Here is an 18,908-nt window from a genome sequence, read left to right on the forward strand (position 1 = left end):
TGAACATTGTAAATCTTGCTATAAAGTGAAAAATACAAACGAGTTGTGAATGTGAGTCTACGAATACATATACATCTGTTGTCTGGATAATGAACAATATAAGCTGACCGGGATGAGCGGTAATGTATTTCATGTAAATTGATGTTTGTTTTCAGTATCAATACTGTAAAATATTTCAATAAAAAATAAAAACACGTAAACATTTTTTTTGTTGTTTCTTATATTTTAGCTGCCAGCCATACAATGTACAAAACAGAGTTGTAGCTGGACTGGCATTACAATGTACAAAACAGTATAGCGGAACTATCGCTTACAGCAGGCATTACCATACATTTTTTCAGGCAGAAAACATGCTTCTGTAGCTACCGAATAATCAATAGGAGCATATACATGCATATAAACTTTTGATAATATCACTCTACTTAATTGTACTGCATCATTTTGATTTTCTTTAGCCTATAGAAGAATGTTCTCATCTTAGATTTCACTTGACTGCCTTTTTGGGTGATGCAGTGCACCTTTTGTTAGTGTTTGTATTAGGACAATAATAAATTAAAGAGTGGCGAATGCTTTTTTTGCTGCAATCAGGGCCAATCTCGTGATGCCTCTCCATTAAACCCAAATATAAGCAAAAAAAGAAAGCATCATTCCCATTTCCCAGGAGGCCAGCACACCAAATCCAAAATCCAGCGTTGCATTCAGCTATGCAAATCATTTAAACTATGATTTTTGCCCAGCTAAGTCCTTGGACATCCTCCAACAGGTATCTAAAGTTCCATAAGGCTCTTGACTTTGACGAGAGAACTGCACAAAAAAGAAAATGAAAAATAAACTAACTCAGTTGCCCTCCGATTGTTTTTTTTTTACCATCAGGGAGAGAGAGAGAGGGCAGCCACTGCCTAGGTTATCATGAGAAAGAGAGAGGCACCTCTTTGGAAAAGAAGGCAATATCTTCTCTACAGCATCGAAAAGAATATTAGTCTCCTCAACATTTGACTTAGCTTTTGCACCTAGGATCATTATTAAATAAATTTTTAGCACAACATGACACATAAATAAACTGATGCCACAAGCAAATTACATAAAAAAATTACCAACAACAACAACAACCACAACAAGTACCTCTATGGTTTGTGGTATTTGGCAAACCACATGTGAGATAAGATAGAGTCAACTCATCTGCTTCTGTCTTCTCCAACTTCAGAAAACCATCTATTACATGACCAATCAATTTATGTGCAACAAGTGCTGCTTCATCGCAAATTTCATTTATTCCGATTTTGCTGCCAGCTTTCGACGAACAAGCTTGAGAACCGCCATCTTGCATCTCTGATGGTTTCCTTGGTATTTTAAAACTATCAGTGCTAAAGCTAGGACCTTTTGTAGAATTTACTGATTCCGAAATAGCATTAGAGTAAGTCTCCTCCAAATCATTTCCTAACCCTTCCTTGACCGAATTAAAGAAATAATCAGTTCCGCAAAACTTAAAATCATTGTTTTCAGAACACCAATTCTTCTTTCCCTCATCATATACCTCACTCGCAACTTCTACATTAACACTTCCCTCGCTCACTTTTTCCAGAAGTAGATCTGCAGCAACTGAGTTAAGGTAACAACTGACATTCAATACTGCCTCCACTTCCTTATCTCTGTTCTCTTCAGAAAACAAATGGGGTTCTGTTTGTGGCCTCTTATTGATTAAATCAACAGCCCTTAATACCTCTTTTGGGACAATTATTTCATCACATACAAATAAATACTCAATCATATACTTTTTAAGGGTATTTCTGAAGGAGTTCCTTGGTACCATACCAGTTGGGTCAATAAGAGGTATCAAGGTTCCTATTTCTTCTTTCCGCAGCTTAGGCAATGACCGAAGGGCATGAAGAATCTCCATTTGGGTAGAGAGAACCTCTTTTGGAAAGGGACAAAACTCAGAAATCGGTATGGTGGTATGGCCTAATCTACTATAGAGTGACAAAATCACAACTGTTAGCCCATTTGCAAACTCCTTGGGCATTTCTTGGCCTTCTTGTAGGCTTGAATAATATCCGTGGCACAATTTTTTAACTTTCAACAAAAGGGTTTGCATACTACAATGAGTCTCAACTACTGGTGGGAAGCAAGGTTTTACCTTTGCCCCACTAAGCCTTCGAAAAACTGCATCAAGCTCTCTAATTGTTAACTCATCTAGTTGCTTCAAGGTTTTAGAAATAGATACACGAAGATGCTCTGTGACAGGCGTAACAATTTGTAGGTTACTTTGCAAATAGCTGTTAGGGTTTTTGAATACTTTTGACAGCCAGCAGTATTCATCAGGTTCTCGACCTGCATCTGACAGATAACTTGTCAAATGATCTTTGACAACTTCTATCAACTCTGATCTGGTTCTCTTGAAGTTCAGATTGTTGCGAGTGACTATACAAGCAATTGAGTAAAGCGCGGTATTGGTCAAGTCTTTAGTGATAGATAGAATTCTCTCTTTACCCTCCATTGCATGAGCACTAGCAGGGTCAAAATAATTAGCAACCTCATGGTGTTGGGACTGATTATTGCATAAGAACCTGAAGCTTTCTTCAACAGTATTTCTCACAATATCACATGAAATCTAGAAAATAAGAAAAACAAATTTGGTTGACCAAATGCAACAAATTTTCAAATCTCAGACCAGATATATATCACTCGTGTGAACCATACTCCAATTTTCAACTCCAGACCAGATATATATCACTTGTTCCTAAAATTTACTATTTATTTGATGATTTAAACTAACTTGGGGTAAATATTACCTTTTTTATAGTAAGATAATATGAAACATAAACTACTAGTAACCAATAATCTTTATGCAACAATATGTTTCTACTAGTATCAGTTTGCATGATTGTGCATGGGGACCATTAGGTTTGTATAATGGATGAACCAAAGTAATCAATATACTTCGTATGAGAGGGGTCAACTCAAGTTTATGAATAGATGGAAACCCATTTATCTTAACCAAGACAAACAATTAAGCCCAGTAATAATTCAAATCAGATGTATAACCAAAGATTGTGCACAAAGCCATATATTATGATTTAGAAGAGAGAAAACATACCTCATCTTTCCTAACATACGATTCTGGAACAAATCTGGATTGATAAAAGAGTACATAATTAACACCATAATTGGCATATTTCAGGTTCTCTTACTTGGACAAATATCTTTTGATGAAATGGAGTGTGTGACATAACTTGTGAAAATAACAAAACACTATCCATGCTTTTCTGAACTAGACTATTTTGTAAAACTTTCCATGCACGAATATAATCTTAAGAATATTATATGGTGTAATAAACACAAGCCAAACATAAAATAAGGAAAAGACGTACCTTTCAGCCAAGAATTTGGGTCTTTTTCGCTGAACTAGCTTCGAGCCACTTGAGATATATGCTGGCAACTGCAACCACCTGAATTCACCAAAAATTGTTTTAACCTATGTGCCACAATATGAAATGTGAATCAACTGTATCCATTCATATATGTTAAGGACTATTATACGCTTATGTGAAATTGCTCTAATATTGGGCCTGAACCAACCACCCTTCCAAATCCTTTACACCATTAAACATCACTAAACCCTAAACCCTTATATCATAAACAAGTTTGTATTCTCCATGAAAAGACAACTTGCTTGAAGTAACAGAAATCTCATGAATTGCCATATTGCATCTATATCTCCAAAATTTTAAGAATCACAAAACCCCAGGATTTTTTCACACCATGCTTCAATTAATTATGAAAATTGAACCAAATAAAAGAAAATTGATAAAGTACCTGCGTTTCTTCTCGAGTAGATTCTCTTTGTTACATACAATCATGAATAACTCGTTCGCATCATAAAACAAAAAATCCCGGTTGTCATCTTGAATCGACAAATCCATGGAGTCTCGGACAAAAAGCTTAAACAACAGTGATATGCAATAATCTGAAAATAACTCCAAAGATAATCTCTATCCAGAAACAACTCAAGTTGGGGTATCAATTCAGAACTGCGCAAATTCTTTTGGAATAGAAAGAAAGTGGACTAAGGAGGGGAGAATGGATTGAACTAGACTGTTCCAGTAGTCCGAGTTCTGAAGTTTTGAACCGGTCAGTCCTCTAGGGTTGATTTACCTTCTGTTTTAAATTTTAATAAAAGCAAAAATACATCAGACCTACTTCTTTAGTGGTTAAGCCCAGTTCGGATTTTGCTTTGGGTCTAGCTAATCCATTTATGCAATCAATGAAAATAAAATAGATCCCTTCTAAGTTATACAATGAGAACTAGCACGTATCAGTTGTCTGTCAACCAAAAACAGTATAGGTTTCAACAATATTTATCCAATCGTGTTTTGTTACGCTGTAATTGATGTTTATTTGGAGCTCATTGATTGGGCAGTTTTTTACCTCTTGCTTTTATTTCTCTTATTTATGTCTATTTTAGACTTCACTCAATTCAGGTCTCTTCTTTATTTTGTTCATCTATTTAAAACTAGCAGGTGAAGTGCATATTATAATTCATAGCTAATTAGGCTTGGAAGAAAGACAAAAGAGTTGAGGCCTAATTGCTAGTTTGAGGAAACCAAATTATAGGAAACCTTCCTTTCAGTGAGAAACTGTACTAACAAGAACCAACCAAATTGCAAATTTTCGCCCGAACAATAAGAGAGATTCTGCATACATAAAAGAATTTACTGAAAAAACAGAAGATAGATGACATACCTACGGCCTAACTTTCCTCTGAGTAAAAATTGATATCCTAGCAATTTCTGAAAATTAAGCAAAAATGACTACAATTGCAACAATCCATGAAAAATGAAACACAAGTTCTTCAAAATTAAAAAAGAAAGAAGCAGGTTTCACACCTGTTGAAACAGAGTGCGAGGAGGCGGAGACGCGGTTGTGAGCGAGTTAGTGAGACCGATTGAGAGAGGGAGGGAGCAATTTGGCTCGGTCGAGGGGGATTGGGAGAGACAGAGGAGGCGGAGAGGAGCGACCTCGAAAAAATACGACTTAAAGGGAACGGGGAGGCGGCGCCGGGACGGCGGCAGGGGTCGAGATAGGCCTGCTAATGGACGAAAGCCCTGTTCATGACCAGTTTGGATTGAAATTGGAATATATTAAGCCCTGTTCATGATTGGCCCGAAATGAACACGTTCAGTTTTGTTCAAAGCTGAGCCCTGTTCGAAGATGTTCGAAGATGAGCCCTGTCCAAATCATGCCGGTTTGAATTAACTGGGCTAAACTTTGGACAACCAACTGGGCCTTGCTATGGACAACTTATGAACAGTTCCACTTTTTGGTTTTCAAACTGGACCACTTCATTCACGGACAATTAATTTAATGCAGCCATCAATTCATGATAATTTTGAATCAACTAAATATAGCCGATTTTGAATTATAACTAATTGTGAAACTAAAATTTTGTATCAGCAACTAAAAAAATCCACTAATAGAACTAATTAATTGTAGCCAATTTTGAAAGAGAAAAAACAGTCACATAATTCTACAAAATACAAAGATCAAACAATAGGAAAAAACAGTCACATAATTGTAAACTGTTTGGAAGAGCAGCTTTATACATCCACTAATCAAATGTACCATAAGATTCATGTACTATAAGTCTATAGGACAACTTAGACTTATCTGTGATAGTTTATATGTATTAACTTGTAAAAAATGTCAAGAGGATTTATTAATTGGATACCTTCTAGCTAGTACCGACCGTGGCCTGATGAAGTGACAGCTTCACTACAAATTTTTGCTGCAATAAATAAATAAAAAAACCTATATTAGTTCTACCAATTTGAACCAGCAAACACAATTGTGCATTTGTATAAAGAGATGTACCTAGCTAGTTGCATCAAAGCCATTGATATAACAAGAGTTGGAAGAACTTATCCCACCATCTGGTCCCTACAAAAATTTAAAATAAATTATAATGTAATAAAGGCTATGAGTTGAGTAGCAAGTTCTATGATTTTCAGCTATGTTTTATGCACAAAAAGGCCCACTGTCATGTCCAGATTCACTAAAAGGCAATAAAAAGGATAGCATGGACCTTTCTGCATAATTCCATAAGCCAAAGACTGACAACACAGTAGAGAAATATTTTCTTGAAGTTCATAGTATAGTTTCTGTGATTTTCATGTATTAAAGCTCTAATCCAAACCCTAAAAAACATGTGTTAAAGCTTAACTAGACTTGTAAATATAGCCACTGAGTTTAGTTTTTAATAGCTCCTAAGCCCCAAAATTTCTAATTGTGCTAAATGGTCTTGCTATAATTTCAGATTCTAGCAAAATTGACAACTTAGAAAATATTTATCTCACCAAATCACACAACGTTATAGACCCAAATCACACAATTTCAGATTCTAGCAAAATTAACTAACTAAGAGGAAACATGGACAGGCTTGTAAAAGCTATCCACTTCTAAAAATTTCTGAGCAGAAGATTATATTAAACTACAGAATCTATTATTCTTTACTAGACAACTTTACAATGAATTAATCTATTTTATATTTTGTGTAACTATACAAAATTAATTGGGAAAAAAAATTCTTTGAATTTGATGTGCAAATTAAGATATTAAGTAGATAATCACATACTTGCTGATAGATTAAATGTGCCACTTTCAGTTCGACTAATATTGACCCGGAATTTTCACCAATGAAAACCAATCAAGAAAAGAGGAAATACACCTAATCAGTCCAAAGCAAAGAGGAAATACACCACAGCCTGAACAACCCAATAATGGTACCAATCAAGCAAAGAAGAAAATTACCTGGAGAGAGGAGATAGGCAACGGACCAGCGGAGGAGGAGGAAGGAGGCTGAGCAGACGACGGCGGAGAGGCAACGCAACTAGGTTAGAGGCGATATCGCGAGGCTGAGTAGAAAGGCGACGGCGACTACGTTAGAGGCTGAGCAGAGAGGCGACGGCGGAGAGGCGAAGGGAGAAAGAGAGAGAGATCGGACTCCATGTCTCCATTAGAGGTGATATCGCGAGGGTCTGGGCGTCTGGCTGCTAATTCGATCTGTTCAAAACCAACTCAATAGGGCTGCTCGAAACTGTCCAAATGGGCTTCTCAAATGGGCCACTAATTGAACATAACCAAACTTTGTTCAGATCCTGTTCAGATTTGATCCAATAATAAAATTTGAATTGAACATGAACTGAACATTGGACCCGTTCAATTTACAACTTGTCCAAATTTTGTTCAGCAATTGTTCAACCCAATTTGTTCGTGGACAATCCTGTCCAATTAGCAGGCCTAGGTCGAGAGGAGCAAGGATGAAGATTGAAGAGAGCGATTCATCTAGGGGTGCAAACGGATCGGATAGTGGTAAAACCATATCCGTATCCGTTTTTATTTTTCGGATACGGATACGGATACGGATACGGATACGGATCGGATATTAGACGGATACGGATACGAATCGGATATTAACCGGATACGGATACGGATCGGATATTAGACGGATACGGATACGGATACGGATCGGATATATATTAGACGGATACGGATACGGATCGGATATTAACCGGATACGGATACGGATATCTGCTTTTTATAATAGTAAATGACATATTTTTTTTCAAAATACATATTAAATTATATAATATATATCTACTAATACGGATAATTAAAATTCAAAACCATATCCGTATCTGTGTACGCACGGATATTCAGATATCGAATATCCGTATTAAATTTTCGAATACGAAGTCGGATACGATCGGATAATATCCAACCTGTTTGCACCCCTAGATTCATCTGTGTGCACGTGATGGCCGAAAGCCGGAAGCCGAAAGCCGGAAGGGGTCACAGAAGAATTACCACTAAAATATTCCCATCCAGCGGCGAAGCCAAACATAACTATTTAATATAGTTATAAAAAAAATGAATATCAAAGATTTCAACTAAGTCAAAAATTTATAACAAATATTATTTTACATATCAAAAAATAACAAATATATTAATACTACAAAATCAAGTCAATGGAGGGAGTGTTCCTCTACGGTTACTCATATTTTGTCATCATTGCATAATTCGTTCATCATCTACCTCATCAAATAACTTACTTTCAACGTAAGTAACCAAACAATCATTCAAGAATTGATCTCCCATTGAATTCCTTACTCGATTTTTCACATAATTCATCGCCGAAAATATCCTTTCAACACTAGCCGTAGCCACTGGCAATATCAATGCTAATTTCACTAATTTGTAAACTAATGGATAAACATTGCGCCTCTTCTTTTCCACCATTTTTTGAGAAAATTCAACTATGCCCTTTAAATCCGAAAAATCATTATCACTTCGCATATTCATGCAATAATTCTCCAATTGACCATCTAGGACAGCAAGTTCAAACATTAAGTAGCAAAAACCCAATTCTAATGCTAATTGTAATGCTAACTAACTGAATTAGCAAAATCAATTCTAATCATTTGAAAATCAGATTAAAAATTCAAGTCATTTTTTCTTTTAACTTTCTTAAACATAGGAAGCGGAAACTTTTTGAGACGTGATAACAACTTTCAAATCAATTTCCGGTTAAATTCTCCAACTAGTGATTTTCAAGTGAGACCACTTTTTATAAGGTTACAAGCATATAGTCTTAATATTCTTTAAAAATTCAAAATGCAGAATTTTATATCTTAGTTAACAACACTAAAGAGTATTCGTTCTAAATTTTTATACTTAATACATCAAATCTTTATATCTTCATTGAGTTCATGTATAGATTATTTTTGTTGGACGAAGAGGGTAGGAGGAAAGGCAGAGGAGAGGCGGAGGTGGAGGAGAGACAAAGAAAGTTAATAAACGAAAGTGTATGTGAAAAGTTCTGTGTGTGGATGTTAAAAAAATATAAATTATATATGAGTTTGAAATATTAGACGGGAAATTTGACTTAGGAAGCTGAATAATTTTTTGAACCTTTTATGTTAGAATCTCCTTCTTCATTGTTTTTCTCAAACAATACATTTTTATTTGAAAAAAATAATTTTTTTGGTAGCTCGTATACAAATATTTATTTGTATGCTATTGAAAAATAAAGTACATCGCGTGCATTTAAATATTCATCGTGCAAGAAATAAAAATCTGTTTATCAATTTTACCTATACAATTTAAAGTATTATAAACAAAAATGATATCTTACAAAAATATATTAAAAAAATATCCACAATGCACAATTTTTTTCGGAATCTGGTCATTTAAGATGCAAAAAATTGTGTTTTAATTATTTCTTCTAAATTGGAAACATCAGGAACAAACCACCCATATAGCAGTTAAATAAAAAGAAATATATCAACCTGGAAATAAAAGATGAATACATCAGAACTGTGCAAGAAAGTATAATCTATCTACATGCAATAGAACACATAAAAAAAAAAAAAAAAAAACCACACAATGCCATGCCAAGCAACAAATCTACTGTGAATCAGAACTTTTCATCCGATTACGAATCTCAAGCGACAGCGCTGCGATGACCCAGGCTCCTAGGCAAACACCATAGGCAATGTACCATGAGCTTTTCTCATGCGAAATCGAGAGGCCTAAGAAAATGTTGCTGATTCCAAAGCCGATGATCAATCTGCCGATGTTATGGTGGAGGTGGTTCCAGTGCTTCCTTAGCTTGTTCGTTTGAACCGGGTGAGCAAGGAGCGCCATCGCCTGAAAGTAATGCAAGAGATCATAACAAATATTAAGGCTCAGAGTATCAGTACTGGCAATTAATTCATGTTTGTTTCTATTCATTCGTCAAATTAAAATATATTATCTTTTATTTGTTTGTTCTTTTGGTTGACCTGAAGGATTTGAAGTGGGGCCAACTAATTGGCATTTTCTTTAATAAAACTATTTTACATTTTTTATTAATCAGACCTCTTCAACAGTTGTACAGGACCATGTATTATTTCCAAATCAGAAAATAAAAATTGGAAATCATTTAGAGTTTCTTTAAGACCAAGTCCCTAATGATCAAATGACGAAATTGTGTTCTCCATTGTGATTTATGTTATTGTATTATAGATTTTTAAAATGAAGACGGGACTAATCTCCTATAACTTTAATATCCATAAAAATATTGTCTCAATCAAGTTTCAAATAAACGACCTCCACACTAGTTACACTAAAGATTGGTTCTCAGGTTATTTTTAATAAGAATAAATTCATTCGTTTCACTAGATAGCATATCTATTCTAATGTGGCAAAAGCAACTAATTTCACTTGGCATTATATATTAACCAGGTTTGTTGTCCAAATTACCAACACTGATATCAAATTTGCGTCAAATAGTCTTAAAAATAGATTATTTCTTAATCCTTAATCATCAAGTTGACGTGCAGGATATTATTTCTTGTAAAATTTGATCTCCAAGCACAATTTAATATGGAGATCAATTTGAACGGTTCGGATTAACGTTTTAAATTTTGAAATTGAAGATATAGACGTGAAGTAAAACACTCGCTTTACTTCTCAGCAAAGTACCGTAGCCCAGCTCTCTCTCTCTCTCTATATATATGGTTGAGAAAAACTATAGAATATCAATAATGGAACATATAATTAAACTAAGAAAAAACATCATACTATTTTGGAAAAACAACACAGTAGCAGCATCATATATTAATTAATTAAAATTTTGTTATATATATATATATATATATTTTTTAGTAAGAACAGGAGTCATGCTCCTATTTGATTAACCGCAAATTTTTTTATATATATTAACAAATACAATATAGCTCATATTTTTTTCTATCAAAATTCATGCATAGTAGACATTGATCAAATGAATATTGCCTTGTTATTAAAATGGTGGTGGAAACTTGAGCAAGAATCATGTAGTAGTCTATGGAAAACAGTAGTTTGTTATAAATATTACAACCCTTCAAGTTCTATGCGCTTTTCTCCTTTATGGAAGGAAATTCATAAATTAGAACCAATTGGTCAAGTGAGTGTTTGCTACCAAGCTGGTAGTGAAAGCAATCTTCTCTTTTTGGACTGACATTTGGGTAGATAATTGTTGTTTAGTGTCAAAACTAGCACTATGACACGTAATATTTAGAATATACAAAAGAAGAAAAGCCGAAATATGGCAGAGACGAAATATGGAAGGAGATCATATCTTGGTGGTGCGCAAATATGGCAACAGGAAATATATTTGGTGGTGCACAATTATGGCAAAAGGCAGCAGGGGGCAATATTTGTTTCCTTATATTCTTTATATTTGTTTGATTATATTATTTATATTTGATGTAAAATATAGAAATGAATAGGCTAGAAAGGGAAGAAAATAAAAGGCATATTATGGTTGACTACCAATCCCATTATCTATATAAGGCTCATGCCTTCTCATGTAATTATATACAAAAAATATATATATATATATATATATTGGATGAAATAAAAACAAAGGGAGGGAAGGAAGATTCATGGGAGTGCTTGTGTTGGTCGCTTTGTAAACATAGCAACGATATTTGTTTTAATGGAGTACAAGTTGCTTCTAATAGATCTTTACTCTTTCTAATTTGCTCTTTCATTCAATATTGGGCATGGAACTTCAAAGATGGAATAAAGAATGATGTCAAGGAGTGGATGTCCGAGACCATGGAGATTATTCCTTTGCGTGAATGGGCGGATGCGATTCCAATCATTGAGTATGAGGAAGACGTGATTGCACAACAAGAATGAGACATTTTTCACGACGGAATACCGTCATTATTCAACCTTTTCTTTTCGTGACGGTACTTTTCGCGAGGGGGGCACCGTCATAAATGCACTTTTTCCCTCGCGAAAAGTGTCTACTCTGTTGTTGTGTTGGTGGTACAGAGGGGGAGACAATCTAATCAGAAAAAGAGGGCTCATGGTGACAACACGATCACTTCTTGTGGTTTGTAGTGATATCTTGCTTACGACTCCTAATTAGTTCATCCTAAATAAGTAGTATCTTTTGCCGTGAGTTGCTACTATATAAAAGCAGTGTTTAGTTTTGCATTGAGTTGCTGCTATATAAAAGCAGTGTTTAGTTTTTGTTGTGTCATTTATTTAGTTCTAGTTAGTTTTTTGCGAATACTTGTGCTTGTCTATAATTACAACTTACTATTTGCGTAATGCAAATGGGCTATATGCCTTTTTTTCAAAAAAAAAAAAACAATTCATGTATAGGTTTTGTTCATATCGATATATATATGCAAGATGAAACCAACCAACTGCTCTTTTTTGTCAAAAAAAAAGTAGACCGTACGCACATTGAAAAATTATTTCACCAGCATTGGCTCTGAATTTTCACTATCTTATGACTCAAATTATTGCAGGTATACCAAACAGTACAAAATGGAGTATGCATGGAAGAAACTTGGTACTTGTTGAAAGACATAAGTGACGTTTTGAAGGACCGTTTTGTAATTTAGAGCAGAACAGTTTGCTGACCTGAAGGCAACCGGAAACCAATATGACGATGCCGAGGGCCTTGTGAGTGTCATAGTGGACAAATCCGGAATCATTCAAGTCGAACCCGACAACAACCCCGGCAACACCCAGCGCGAATCCGACTATCTGAATTGAAATGTGGCAATAAAACCAGTGTGCATGACCATATCTCTTGAGATATCGAGCGACCAATGCGCCGATTGGCAGTAGCAAACCCCAGCCCAGTATAACCAGTAAAGCGTGCTTCCTAGCTTTGGTGAATCCTGAGCTGCTACCAGCACCGTTGATGAGACCTGAAATTTTGTTGGTTCATTTTCATACGATAAATAAGAAAAGAAATTATGCATTCTTCTACTTAATTACTTTTCTTTTTTTAGAAATTTGGAATTTAATTTACCGAGTCCCAAATCAACATGCAAGTCCACAAAAAAAGAAAAAGAAAAACGCAGCAGTTATCAGATAATTCATTTTAGTTCCAGGTTAAAATAATTAAACCAGAATAACAAAAAGTTTTCATAATATGCATTTAGACAAATAAGCGGCCAAAGGTACATATGAGTTAATTTTGTTATATTTCAAGTAGTTTGGTGTGCCTATATAATTTCGGTGTTATGCAACATAAAATAAGCATCTAATATCAAGAAATTATCAAAAGCTGAAAAACCGATTAAGAACTACAAGCTGGAACATATTTAAATACATGCAATTGCATTTATGAAATCATGTTTTTTTTTCATGATAATTTTGTCCACCTGAATGGCATAAATAATGAGAAACTTAATTTTGTGCAAGAACTTGCGTTTTAATTAAAATTCATCCGTTAACTATATATCCCATATTGAAAAAATAATAACAACAATTTTAAAATTATAACCTATACCAGAGTTGGCATCAAAGGTTGCTTTCCCGTGGTCACGGTGCTGTGGCAAATAAAAACTTGATGTAGGTTGAGCACCGCTAGGCCCGACAGCATAAATCAAGTATGGCGTGGGCTGATCGGTTATTACTTCAAATGCGAGGTACATAGTGGACGAATGGAACACAATCATGGTGCTATTAGTCACCAATGTCAAGTTGCCTTGATCGGGCGGGCATGCACTAGACTCCATGTCGCCAAGGTAGTACTGCATGATCATGCCCATGTCCATGCTGGTGTCGTACCACCCCACCATGGCACTGCTTTCCTCCATGCCACCGTTGGCTGAGAAACCGATCCCGACATATGCATTTGTGTCAGGGGCAGACAACACGTAGCTCCATTTGTTTGTGTCGGTTTTTGCGTACTGCCAAAAAGAGAGGGAAACAAATTTTTGGTGTTTAGCCAGTGTCTCCAAAATGTTACATGAGAAATGGTGTATTCAAGTTTATGAAGGTAAACAATAAAAAACATAGGTAAAACCAAGAAAGTTGGAGGAAGAGGAAAAAGGTAGAAAAGTCAATTTACTAGTCAGGATTAAATTTTCTTCCAACAATTTTCAAACCAGATATATATTTGTCTTTGCATCTCAGATATGATGATCTGCATGATACCATAGCTGCCAATTAGATTTTGTAAAACCACTAATGATGATATATGAATTAAAGCTTCAAATATATCAATAAAAATGATTAATCAGTAATGAATATTACTGCTCCTATGCTCAGTATTTACAAGAGGGAGAGAGAGAGAAAGAGAAGTAACAAAAAAAAGGCAATGGAGAGAGATAGAAAGAGACCCTTAAAACGAAGCCTTGAGAGCTCCATGCAGAGATGCAATGGAAAGAGGAGCTGTAGAAGGGGATGAGACTTGACACTGCTTCATTGGAGCTACAGGAATCTGTTGATCTGATTGTCGAGAGGGAAGAAACAAATATGGAAAGAAGTAGCAGAGAAAAGAGAGAGACCTTCATTTGAGAGAGAGATAGAGAGAGAGAGAGAGATAGAGGGGAGGGGGTCGTTTATGTGAGATTGTGCATTTTACAGGTTAAATGGTTATCAGGTTTTGGGAAGCATTGCAAATTTTGTTGGAACTAATTATTAGTGTTAATATTTTGATTTCAGCCATTGCAATAAATTAATCCGACAAAGAGAATGAAGAATTAATCTAACATATATTAAGTTAAATAACTGAAAAGAGAGAAATCAATTGTAGAGTTATTGCAAAATCAGTTACTATTTTGCGCTAATGCTCTCTGCAAAAGTCAACTGTATAGTACAACATTACATGCTAGTACAATCTATATATATATGCAAGCTCTCGTAATAGTACAACAACCAACCTTATAATGGCTGGAGCCCAGCTCGTTTATTTTGGCCCGAGCCTGGACCGAGCGAGCTGGACCTAGGTCATCCGAGCCAAAACCCTTGGCTCAGCTTGTGACAAGCCAGCCCGAGCTAGCTCGGGAGCTGACGAGCTGGCTCGTTAGGCTTTATTGGACTGCTATTATACAAATTCAAAAAAAAAAAAAAAAAAATCCCATTCAAAACATTTAAGAAATTGTCTAGCAGACACATCTTCAAGCAACTAAAGCCATATCCTTTCTTTCCAAACTGAAAATACATCAATTTTGCATAATTACGCCTTTGAAAATGAGACTGGACTTAAAATTATACGGGACTAAACCCTAAATTAACTGTAGCTTAACGAGCCGAGCTGACTCCTGGCTCAGCTCGTTTATTTTGGCCTGAGCGCCTGAGCCGAGCTGGCTCGTTAACAGCTCGGTCCACTACCGAGTGAGCTGTTAGCGAGCGAGCTAGAGGCGAGCCACAAGCCGCGAGCTTTTTTGACAGCCCTAACCTTATTTCGTATTTGTATCTTGTGTATTTCATATTCTTAATTTATATATGTAAAGCATTTTTGTGATGACAAGATGTTTTATATCTCCGAAAATAAAATATTGAATTTAATATGCTGATATTCTGAACCAGCTAATTATCTTTAACACTAATATATATATATATATATATATATATATATATATATATATATATATATATATATATTTGGAGCTTTTAAGGCAAACTTTAAGTTTAGTATTATTTATAATTCATAAAAAGAGTGTAATAACATAATGAACTCGCTATCGTTATAAAATGAGGCCATCTCGATCGATACCTCAAAAAGGAAAAAAGAAGATCTGTACAAATGCTATAATAAAAAAAAAAAATAGAAACCTTAAAAAGAAAAAAAATACAAATGAATACAAATTAAGATCACGTGTACAGTGTACTAATAAAAAAGGTAACACTAACAAAGTAACAATCTTGCATCAGGATATTACTTGCATAGGACTAAGCTGTTACGTTTCTTCTTCTTCTTTTTTTCTCTTTTTTTAGCGGCAAGAACATACTTCTGTAACAAGTTATTCAATAAAAAAAAAACACTAATTTAATTCTTACAATACATAAGATAAATGCACTAAATTTTTAAAAAATAATGTAATATTTTTTTTAAAGTCTCATTTATTACATTATTTTGTTTAATAAATGATGAAGATAAATATATACATTAATGGTCCTTTTCGGCAAGGGCCTCAAGCCTCCTTAATTAAGACTAAAGGAGTCTCATTTAGCTTCCTTAGCCAATTAATCCTGCCGAATACTGATTTCTTAGTGTGAATTAAGACAACATCTTTTAACCTCCTTTTGTCCGGATTTTAATCTCCTGTCTCTTTCTTAAGGCACCTCCTCTCATTCCTTTAGTTTTCTTTAGCTATCTTAATCTCTTGTCCGTTTCTTTAGCTTACCGAACAATCCATCCTTAGTGTGAATAAATATTTAATCTTCCATGTATTGTCAAACAACACCATTAAGATAAGAGAAGCATAAAATAAAGATTGAACATCAAGTTCGGCAATTATTTTATATATTAAAATAATTCATCTGAGTTTTGAATATTCAACCTCTAATACGAAAGATATTACCGTTATCAATAGATTAAAAACTGATTCTCAAAACCAATCATCAAATTTGTTCATTAATGCTTTACTATGATAGATTGATATTGATCACCAACATCAAATTTTTCTTCTTACTTTAGTTTTGATAGTCAATCAAGAAAATTCAGATAAGAAACTTTATCAGAATTTAATTGTAATCCATTCAGATAAGAAACTTTTATCGACTGAATTCGCTCAGAATTCGGACTGGATCCGAATACAGATAAACGGATCGAATAATTTACCGGATCTGAATTCAGATAGTATTTAATATGAAGAAAAGTCTCGAATTCAAATTGGAATAAATTTTTCGATCCGTAAACAGAACGGATATCCGTATCTATCTGAAACCCGAGACCTGAATTCACCTTGAACTCTCCGGACCGAGACAAAGTGATTGAGCTCACGGACCGGACCGCTTCTCAATTCCAATTTCATGCGCTGGCAGCCAGTGGACCAGTAGAAAACTTCCAATTTCATGTGCTGGCACAGTGGGAATGTCATTTCCAATTTCTAACTTAGTTAAATTTCTATGCCTTAAGTTTTTTTTCTTTACTTTGTTTCTCTTCTCCATTTTACTTTATTTTTAATTACTATTTATAACTTAAAGTTCACAGCTTAATTATTTGCTTTATATTTATATTCAATTTTATATTTGTGGATAATCCGTTCCGTATATAGATTTAATTTTAAACTTTAACATCTATTTACTATATGTATTCATATTTGTATCTGCTAATTGAAAGACAAATACAAAGAATTTGATATTAGCATTATCTGGTCCGAATTCGCTCAGTTTTCACCCATAAATCCATTGCAGTGAAATCTTACGATCATTTCCACTGCCAAGCTTTAAAAAAAAAAAAAAAAAAAATCTTACGATCATTTAATTAATCTATCCGAGTGTTAGTCTGAGATTTCAGCGATTCCATTGTGCAAAAACCCAAAACCGAGGAGAGAAAATTGTCAAGAAAAACAACAGTTCAAGGGGCCCGGGTAAGCCCATGATGGGTTTGGACTTGGGATGAAAAATATCATTTGTTATCTACCTCATTATATATTTATGGGGGAATTTCACGTATACCCCTCAAAAACTTCAAAATTACGTATTCCCCCCTCTAAAGTTTGAAATTACGTATTTCCCTCTCTAAACTTCAAAAATTCACAAATTTATCCATTTTATTGTATTTTATATTAAAACTCATTCTAAAATCTTAAAATACCCATTTTACCCTTTATTAAAAGCATATAAAGCCCATCAAATTCAAATTTAAATCTAAAGGGTTCCTCTACCGTTTGATACGTATGCATCGCATTAAGATCTGTGCATAGTGCTTCAATTTCGTGTTGATCTAGCATGCACGGATCTTAAAGTAATATTGATTGGTGCGCATCGCATTAAGATTTGTGCACATCACATCAATATACGTGCGTGTTCACATCAAGATTCGTGCTGATCTTGCACACGCATATTTAAAAGCAGTTTGGACGGTAGAAAAAATTTTCAGATTCAATTTTGAGTTTGATGGACTTTATATGCTTTTAATAAAGGGTAAAATGGGTATTTTAAGATTTTAGAATGAGTTTTAATATAAAATACAATAAAATGGGTAAATTTGTGAGTTTTTAAAGTTTAGAGGGGGAAATACATAATTTCAAACTTTAGAGGGGGAAATACGTAATTTTGAAGTTTTTGAGGGGTATACGTGAAATTCCCCATATATTTATAGGCCTTGTTATTGAGCTACAAAGATGTGATAGCAAGGTTTATTCCTTTCAAATTCGAAATCAATCAACGCAAAAATTATAAGCATCCAACTAAAATCACCAAAAGAATTCCTCTTCTCCTAGCATTTCTTCATTAAAAATTGAAGAATTCGTGCATCAGCTTTTCTCGGGAAAATACCCTTGCCCGTCTGAACTGCTGGATCGAAGATAAAATATGAATCTTGAAAGTATTCGACGGTTTTGGAAACAATCTTGGTGAATTGTGATCAGACGGTGCATAAACTTTTAATTTCTTCAGTAATGGCTTCGTAATTACTATATATTTTTAATTTATAACTTGTGCCTCAAAATGCTTTGTGGAGATAATGAGATTGACCTTGTTATACCCTAAATCAGAAATTATGAATTAAGGTATGATCGTGCCTCGCTTCATGTTTATTAATCAATAAACACGGAAGGCTAATAAACACAAACAATAACAAATAAAGCGGAAGCGTAATAATCATACAAGCATTAGTCATACAACAATAAATAAACATACACATAGTATCAGTACAATCCAAGTCATATCAAATAGAACATAATATAAGGAAGAGGAATACATGATTTAGCGAGTTCCATGTATAATACAAGAACACAGAATCTCGTAAACCTAATCAAAAGGGTCCTAACCACATAGTCAAACGGGGGGCCATCGGGGACAGCTCCTGGTGACTTCTGCTGCGGACCGCCATTCTCTGTACCTAAAAACCCATGAAACAACTTGTGGGTAAGCGACTAATCGCCCAGTATGTGACCCAGAAT

At 34.7% G+C, this 18,908-nt stretch overlaps 2 protein-coding genes across 5 annotated transcripts; both read right to left on the reverse strand.

Moving 5' to 3' along the window:
- Nucleotides 1-173: 173 nt before the first annotated feature.
- On the reverse strand, nt 174-5,059 carry LOC144565932 (DNA double-strand break repair protein). 4 transcript variants are annotated; one of them, XM_078315774.1, is made up of 8 exons: nt 4,884-5,059; nt 4,741-4,787; nt 3,814-4,155; nt 3,369-3,446; nt 3,095-3,128; nt 1,123-2,608; nt 929-1,010; nt 174-804 (listed from the first exon to the last, which is right to left on the reverse strand). In XM_078315774.1, exons 3-8 carry the CDS (start codon nt 3,918-3,920, stop codon nt 768-770), a joined length of 1,824 nt encoding a protein of 607 aa, XP_078171900.1. In that variant the 5' UTR covers nt 3,921-4,155; nt 4,741-4,787; nt 4,884-5,059; the 3' UTR covers nt 174-767. The 4 variants fall into 4 exon arrangements, with proteins under 4 accessions (XP_078171900.1, XP_078171901.1, XP_078171902.1 ...); XM_078315775.1 differs by having other exon boundaries at nt 3,814-3,938; nt 4,884-5,023; XM_078315776.1 differs by lacking the exons at nt 4,741-4,787; nt 4,884-5,059 and having other exon boundaries at nt 3,814-4,680.
- A 4,353-nt stretch (nt 5,060-9,412) lies between these two features.
- LOC144566629 (cytochrome b561 and DOMON domain-containing protein At3g07570-like) lies at nt 9,413-14,493 on the reverse strand. The gene is made up of 4 exons (XM_078316671.1): nt 14,175-14,493; nt 13,340-13,742; nt 12,460-12,752; nt 9,413-9,702 (listed from the first exon to the last, which is right to left on the reverse strand). The coding sequence occupies exons 1-4, from the start codon at nt 14,346-14,348 to the stop codon at nt 9,460-9,462; spliced, it is 1,113 nt and encodes a 370-aa protein (XP_078172797.1). The 5' UTR covers nt 14,349-14,493; the 3' UTR covers nt 9,413-9,459.
- Between the last annotated feature and the right edge of the window lie 4,415 nt (nt 14,494-18,908).

This window comes from Carex rostrata, chromosome 15, assembly GCF_964058835.1.
Source record: "Carex rostrata chromosome 15, lpCarRost1.2, whole genome shotgun sequence".
Classification (NCBI taxonomy): domain Eukaryota; kingdom Viridiplantae; phylum Streptophyta; class Magnoliopsida; order Poales; family Cyperaceae; genus Carex; species Carex rostrata.

Excerpts from the sequence above, each read along its gene's own strand:
- LOC144565932 (XM_078315774.1), bottom strand. The coding sequence starts at position 3,920 with ATGGATTTGTCGATTCAAGATGACAACCGGGATTTTTTGTTTTATGAT. Across the intron at positions 2,609-3,094 it reads CGTATGTTAGGAAAGATGAG|ATTTCATGTGATATTGTGAG; the intron begins GTATGTTTTCTC and ends CTTATTTTCTAG. Across the intron at positions 805-928 it reads TTGCCTTCTTTTCCAAAGAG|TTCTCTCGTCAAAGTCAAGA; the intron begins GTGCCTCTCTCT and ends TTTTTTGTGCAG.
- LOC144566629 (XM_078316671.1), bottom strand. The coding sequence starts at position 14,348 with ATGAAGGTCTCTCTCTTTTCTCTGCTACTTCTTTCCATATTTGTTTCT. Across the intron at positions 13,743-14,174 it reads CTCAAGGCTTCGTTTTAAGG|TACGCAAAAACCGACACAAA; the intron begins GTCTCTTTCTAT and ends TCTTTTTGGCAG. Across the intron at positions 9,703-12,459 it reads TGGTTTCCGGTTGCCTTCAG|GCGATGGCGCTCCTTGCTCA; the intron begins GTCAGCAAACTG and ends CATTACTTTCAG.